Source organism: Barbatula barbatula, assembly GCF_947034865.1.
Source record: "Barbatula barbatula genome assembly, chromosome: 7".
Lineage (NCBI taxonomy): Eukaryota > Metazoa > Chordata > Actinopteri > Cypriniformes > Nemacheilidae > Barbatula > Barbatula barbatula.
The window spans coordinates 24,908,875-24,916,348 of record NC_136770.1 but is presented as its reverse complement, the minus strand read 5'-3'; the positions used below and the strand labels follow the sequence as shown (position 1 = coordinate 24,916,348).

General features: G+C 40.4%; 2 protein-coding genes across 2 annotated transcripts in view; one reads left to right on the top strand and one right to left on the bottom strand.

Annotated features, from left to right (window-relative positions):
- Positions 1-551, top strand: part of LOC306896491 (TSC22 domain family protein 1-like) — a 7,175-nt gene extending 6,624 nt beyond the window's left edge. Inside the window, exon 4 of the mRNA XM_079460554.1 lies at positions 1-551. This exon is cut by the window's left edge and continues 427 nt beyond it. The gene's annotated coding sequence lies outside the window, so the exon portion shown is untranslated.
- A 313-nt stretch (positions 552-864) lies between these two features.
- ccdc122 (coiled-coil domain containing 122) lies at positions 865-1,728 on the bottom strand (the record flags this gene model as incomplete). The annotated part of the gene is made up of 3 exons (XM_079461067.1): positions 865-1,014; positions 1,087-1,203; positions 1,345-1,728. The coding sequence occupies 3 exons, from the start codon at positions 1,726-1,728 to the stop codon at positions 865-867; spliced, it is 651 nt and encodes a 216-aa protein (XP_079317193.1).
- Between the last annotated feature and the right edge of the window lie 5,746 nt (positions 1,729-7,474).

Genomic DNA, 7,474 nt, shown 5'->3' with positions numbered 1-7,474 from the left:
TGTGACGTCAGTGTTATTAGGGACCGGTGATGTTAAATTGTGTTGTTCTTGCCACATTCTTTTTTTATAACATTTTCAGAATGCTTTTTTATTTGTTTTAATTGTATTTTTGTCTCTCTGAAAGCAAGCACTTTGTAATGATGAAACGAGGAGCGTCACACGAGCACTATGAGAGAATTATTAGCCCATTCTTGTGTTTGTTTGCTGGATAATTAACAGTCGTCATTTATATCTCAATGCTTATCGAGAGATTGAATCAGTTCCGTTTCACCGCGCTCTGTGTGAAAATAAATGTGAAACGTGTTTCACCGAAGAGCCAAAACTCACAGAAACTTCCTTCTTGAATGGTGAGAGTTCTGTCGATCTTATTTAATGATTTAAATGGGACTTTCATCACTAGATCATCTGGACACATCACACCTTCAATCTGATAATAACTCTGACCTCACGCTTTGTGCATGTTTCCTTCAAAATCACACGAGACATTGTGACGTCAGACAGTTACAACAGCGTCACATTGACTTCAATAAAAGTAAAGGAACTGAAAACCAAAGCCAGTGTCCAGCTGTATTTTTACTGTAAGAAATCGGTCTGGTTTTTGATCTGAGGTCACTCACTCGAGCTCTCATTGCTCCACATTTAAAGAGATACACGTTCTTTAATCCAATCCAAGATCGACCTTATTTTCGTCTCTGTTGAAACACTCGCAACACTCCCGTTTGATTTCTGCGGTTTATTGAACATCTCGCACATTTAACTGTAAATGATCACATTGTGTTCTGCATTTGAAATAAGTCTGGCATTGAAACGGTTTTATGAAGCTATGGACACAAAGGTGTGTACGCAGTAATGATGAAGGGGATTTTAAGAACGTGCTGTCAGTTGACTCTTGAGATCTTCCAGCTCTTTCTTCATGTCAGTAACGTCAGTGGAGAGCTGCCTGTGTTGGCTTTGAACTTTCTTCAGCTGACAGTGAAGTCTCTTCATGATGGCATCACACCTGCGGTTCTCAATCTGAGCAGAGACAGACGTCTGTTACTCTCACACATTCTCAGGCATGACGCTTCTCTTTACTTCGCTCTTTACCTCGATATCTTTCCTCAGCTGTGTGTGAGACTCTCGTTCTCTCTTCAGATGAGCTTTTCTGACCCTCGCGGTTTGTCTGCTGCTACGAATGTTTGCCTGAAGGAGGTCAATTTCCTTCTGGAAAGAGCAAAATAAACCATATGAATAGTTGTGTGATAGTCAAACACGAATCATTCTTGTATACATACATCATCCGTTGAGTTTTGTGTGTTGAGGCTCTCGAGAATAAAACACATCACAGTTGACAGCTGTGTTCACCTGTGCTTGACCGGCACTTTTGCCTTCAGGATTCTGTAAATCTTCTCGGAGTTCATCAAGCGTTTGTGTGAGTTTAGACACGTGCAGCTCTTTCTCCTTTAACTGCTTATAGACGTCTGTCTGTCTCTCCACTGCATACACAGACTCCTTAAACGTCTCCAGTTTGGTCCGGTAAACGGTGTACCCCGCGAGTAAAGAGTGGGAGTTTTCCGACTGCTCCTCTATGGAATGTTGGAGTTGCAGGTTTTCCAGGAGGATGTCGTGTATCTGTGTTTCCAGACTCATGATGTTGTTTTGAAGATTCTCAGTATCACACAACACAACACTGATGTTTCTCTCCTTGTGCTTGAGATCAGAATACACAAGCCTGCATCTCTGCTCCATCTCTGACAATGAAACCTGTTGACAATTCCATTCACACATACTTATGAATATTTTATTTATCTGTGTGTGTGTGTCCGCGTAGTTGAAACCTGCTGTGTTTGTGTGTGCATGAGTGTAGTTGAAACCTGATGTGTGTGTGTGTCCGCGTAGTTGAAACCTGCTGTGTGTGTGCATGAGTGTAGTTGAAACCTGATGTGTGTGTGTGTGTGCATGAGTGTAGTTGAAACCTGATGTGTGTGTGTGTGCATGAGTGTAGTTGAAACCTGATGTGTGTGTGTGTGTGCATGAGTGTAGTTGAAACCTGATGTGTGTGTGTGTCCGCGTAGTTGAAACCTGCTGTGTGTGTGCATGAGTGTAGTTGAAACCTGATGTGTGTGTGTGTGTGCATGAGTGTAGTTGAAACCTGATGTGTGTGTGTGTGCATGAGTGTAGTTGAAACCTGATGTGTGTGTGTGTGCATGAGTGTAGTTGAAACCTGATGTGTGTGTGTGTGCATGAGTGTAGTTGAAACCCTGATGTGTGTGTGTGTGCATGAGTGTAGTTGAAACCTGATGTGTGTGTGTGTGCATGAGTGTAGTTGAAACCTGATGTGTGTGTGTGTGCATGAGTGTAGTTGAAACCTGATGTGTGTGTGTGTGCATGAGTGTAGTTGAAACCTGATGTGTGTGTGTGTGCATGAGTGTAGTTGAAACCTGATGTGTGTGTGTGTGCATGAGTGTAGTTGAAACCCTGATGTGTGTGTGTGTGCATGAGTGTAGTTGAAACCTGATGTGTGTGTGTGTGCATGAGTGTAGTTGAAACCTGATGTGTGTGTGTGTGCATGAGTGTAGTTGAAACCCTGATGTGTGTGTGTGTGCATGAGTGTAGTTGAAACCTGATGTGTGTGTGTGTGCATGAGTGTAGTTGAAACCTGATGTGTGTGTGTGTGCATGAGTGTAGTTGAAACCTGATGTGTGTGTGTGTGCATGAGTGTAGTTGAAACCTGATGTGTGTGTGTGTGCATGAGTGTAGTTGAAACCTGATGTGTGTGTGTGTGCATGAGTGTAGTTGAAACCTGATGTGTGTGTGTGTGCATGAGTGTAGTTGAAACCTGATGTGTGTGTGTGTGCATGAGTGTAGTTGAAACCCTGATGTGTGTGTGTGTGCATGAGTGTAGTTGAAACCTGATGTGTGTGTGTGTGTGCATGAGTGTAGTTGAAACCTGATGTGTGTGTGTGTGCATGAGTGTAGTTGAAACCTGATGTGTGTGTGTGTGTGCATGAGTGTAGTTGAAACCTGATGTGTGTGTGTGTGCATGAGTGTAGTTGAAACCTGATGTGTGTGTTTGTGTGTGCATGAGTGTAGTTGAAACCCTGATGTGTGTGTGTGTGCATGAGTGTAGTTGAAACCTGATGTGTGTGTGTGTGCATGAGTGTAGTTGAAACCTGATGTGTGTGTGTGTGCATGAGTGTAGTTGAAACCTGATGTGTGTGTGTGTGCATGAGTGTAGTTGAAACCTGATGTGTGTGTGTGTGCATGAGTGTAGTTGAAACCTGCTGTGTGTGTGTGCATGAGTGTAATTGAACCTGATGTGTGTGTGTGTGTTTGCATGAGTGTAGTTGAACCTGATGTGTGTGTGTGTGCATGAGTGTAGTTGAAACCTGATGTGTGTGTGTGCATGAGTGTAGTTGAACCTGATGTGTGTGTGTGTGTGCATGAGTGTAGTTGAAACCTGATGTGTGTGTGTGTGTGTGTGTGTGTGCGGTGAGACCTGCAGTGTGTGTGTGTGTGTGTGTGTGTGCGTGCGTGCGGTGAGACCTGCAGTGTGTGTGTGTGCATGAGTGTAGTTGAACCTGATGTGTGTGTGAGTGCATGAGTGTAGTTGAAACCTGATGTGTGTGTGTGTGTGTGTGTGTGTGTGTGTGTGTGTGTGTGTGCGGTGAGACCTGCAGTGTGTGTGTGTGTGTGTGTGTGTGTGTGCGTGCGTGCGGTGAGACCTGCAGTGTGTGTGTGTGTGTGTGTGTGTGCGCGTGCGTGCGTGCGGTGAGACCTGCTGTGTGTGTGTGTGTGTGTGTGTGTGTGTGTGTGTGTGTGTGTGTGTGTGTGTGTGTGTGTGTGTGCGTGCGTGCGGTGAGACCTGCAGTGTGTGTGTGTGTGTGTGCGCGTGCGTGCGTGCGGTGAGACCTGCTGTGTGTGTGTGTGTGTGTGTGTGTGTGTATGTGTGTGTGTGTGTGCGTGCGGTGAGACCTGCAGTGTGTGTAGTGTGTGTTGTTTGTGGTTCAGCTCTCGAGCTCGTGATGCCCCCTGGTGGATGGCGTCCTGTAGAGTCTCACACAGAGGAAACTTCTGCTCTCTGACACACAAAACACATTTGTGTTGTTATTATATTCACTTTATATCAACAATGTAAATCACTTGACACATCAACCCATTCTTCTCCTTTACAGAGAATGTGAGTGGACGATGGTCTCTCATGTTACTGCACTAAACATGTATTAGATGCTGCAACAATCTTTCATGATAACACACTTCTATCTAATACATGTTTAGTGCAGGACTGTAACATGAGGTCATGCAATTCTGTGAATAAGTCTGATTATATAACAGATTAAATCCATGAAATCTCATGAATGACATACACGAGCGCGCCAAAACTCACAAACTTCGTATATTTCTGCGAACCAAATCAAGTGTAGTATATTATAATTCCACATGTACAGCAAATAAAACCGTTACCTGTCAGTGCTCATCCTTACAGCGGTAAAACACAGTGAGCATGCGCGAGTGCGCGCGCGTCCGTACACGCCTTTCAGGTGTTCAGCTTTCTGTGTTTTTATGGATATAACTCGAGGTGATGTATTATTAGACACATTTATTATTAGACACAATTTAATGTCAGTCCATCAGCGCGTATCATATTAACAATATGAAACTCACATGAGTGATGTCTTTGGAGGAAGACAGAACCAAATAAACTTCACATCCCAGAAATCACCGCGCTGTCTCTGCGTCTCTCACTGAACGCGCGCTGCGTGCTAATGTTTTGCGCTCACTATCAGTGTTTTTTCCTTTTTTTTATTGCAAAAACACAATATAACAGTGTCACTAAATAAAGTTAAGTGCTTTTTAGCTATTGCACGTTTGCAGAGCTTGCTTGTTATTCATTAATTCCATGAAATCATTGATACAATGTGAAATGTTTAGTTTACATAAGGCCTACTTCGTTTTATGTATATGATATTTCCCTAATATAATAAATAACTGTATAATGTATTGTTCAATACTTTGTAAATTATCATTTTCAAAATAAAAATACATAAAAATACTACATTTCAAATATACTTCCCAATTATGTATTTATATAATTTTCCAAGTCTTTCCAAAATAATCTTGTATAGATTATTAAAAAATACACAGATATATGAAATGTCAATTTTAAACCTTTCTAAAACATGCTTAAACAGGATAAATGCTATGCCACAGTTTATACTAAACCTCCTTAATTTTATTATCGCCACAAAACTTATTCTGTATTTTCCTTGCTTTCTTGAGTTTATATCACCAAATAAAGAGCAAAAAAATCTTGCTTAAGGAAAGGAAACTGAACATAAGGCATTGCTTGTACAATTCAATTATTACTGCATTATTAACATTAATGTAAATACTTTTACAAAAATCCTCCATATTGATTACCATAGGGAAACTGTAATTTCTTAAAGAAACACCAAACGATTGCAAAGTATCTTGGCTTGACTGCTAACTTAAAATGTTCAAGAAATTCGGCATGTGTCAACAAGTAGGCCTACCCATTGTTTCCCAATGTACCCAAAATTCCTCCATTGAACCAAGTATGGTAGAATAGCGATTTGTTTTTAAATAATATGTCTAATATGTCCAAATACAATAACTGTGTGGTGAGAAATTGTGCTTATATATTAATTCCATTCCATTTGTGGACACTCCCAGTCATCCGGCATCCGCAGATTTAGGTTTACAATTTTCCTTTTTCTCAGTCAATACTCGCATTTTCCCTTCATGAACATCATCTTTTGCTACACAATAAAAACACATTTTAGTTTCACGGCTAAACAATCAAAACAACTCAAAACATATGTATTTTGAATTTGTGATAGGATCAAAATCAAAAACATTTATCCCCATAATTGTAATTATTATTACAACGATTAAAAGTTGCTTTTAAGGCACAGTGGCCATAATAACAAATGTTTGTATTTTTGCTAGGAACGTCCCTAGAATTCGTAACTTTTTTGAAGTGGTCACAGCAGCCTTCTGACTTTCTTAAAGGCACGTGTATGTATGTAGCCTACATGCTGTAAGAAGGAATCATGTTAAGATAATGTACAATGTAATGTAATATAATTATATATGTGCATGAAAGTGGTTTCTTATAAAGGCCTTTGGTATTCAGGGCTATGCGTATCCCATCATGCATCACGTTCTGGATATATCGTGAGACTTTTTGCCCGAGTCTCGCGAGATGTTGCGGGAACTACTTTGTTATATCTATTTATTCAATAGGCTTGTTTGAGATGCGCCTCGCCTCGCCTGAACTATAGGTGAGAGTAGGCGGCTACAGTGAGAGGAGTGAAAAAAAGTGCAGGCAAGCCGGACACTTCCTGAATCTCGCTGTGTTGTGGACTGCAAACGTCAACAATGGAAGAGATCGCGTTCGCGTTCTTTATCGCGGACGAAGTTGATGCAGTTGAAATACCACTGTTTTTACACGAAGATGGTTATGATGAGGAGAATCACCGAAGGTGAACAGTGCTCATTACTTATATAATGGCTTATTCAGTAAATGGTAGGGATATAAATCTATCTGATCTAGAGTGGTATTGCATCTTGCATCTAATGAAATTAATGTCGAGTAAAAAATAAACAGTCCTGACTGCAGATAATTCAGCACCAAAGAAAATTGTTTTTATTATTATTAAAGTTATTTGGGTGAACTATCCCTTTTTTACATGACAAATATTCCATATAAATATATTACACAATTGTTTGTCACCTTAATGTAAGTTTCAATTCATGTTTAATGATTAGGAAAAGTGTGTGCTGCAAATTATTCTTAAAAAATAATATGAAACAACAACACATTCTAAATTAAGAAATGAGCATGTGTGGGTTTTGTTTATTGCACTCCTGGAATCAGACATATCCAAATAAAGATATCAGATAAAAACACAAACATGAGGCCTAATTGTAAAACAGTCACATTAGATGTATGCATGTATTGATGGATTGACTAATTTATTTAATGGAATAATGTTGTACAAAAATGTCAATGTATAAAGAGAATACACATCTCTCAATAAAGAGAAAATAAAAAACAAACAGGACTTCACTTCAAACCAAGAAAATAAAAATAAAACATGTCCTAATTACTAAGTACTATAGAAAAAAGTAAATCGTATTAGGCTATAGGTAATGGACTTCTTAGAATTAAGGGGAAAAAAATATCAGCTGACATTATCAGCCAATGAGCACGAAGCTGTGTCGTCAGTCAGTCGTTTCCCATCATGCTTTTGAGTAGCGCAGTCGGTGGAGAGCAACTGCGCTCGACTGCTCAATCCGACACAGCCGCCTCGCTGTCGCGAGAGTTTTTTGGCACACGTCAGCATGAGGTCAGAGCAAGGCGGACGTAACTCGGACACTTTTCTAACCGGCATGCAGCTCGCGGTGATCACCGGTGATCGGTTCTGCGCAGATTTTGTTCATCTCAAACAAGCCTTATGTTTGGCTAACA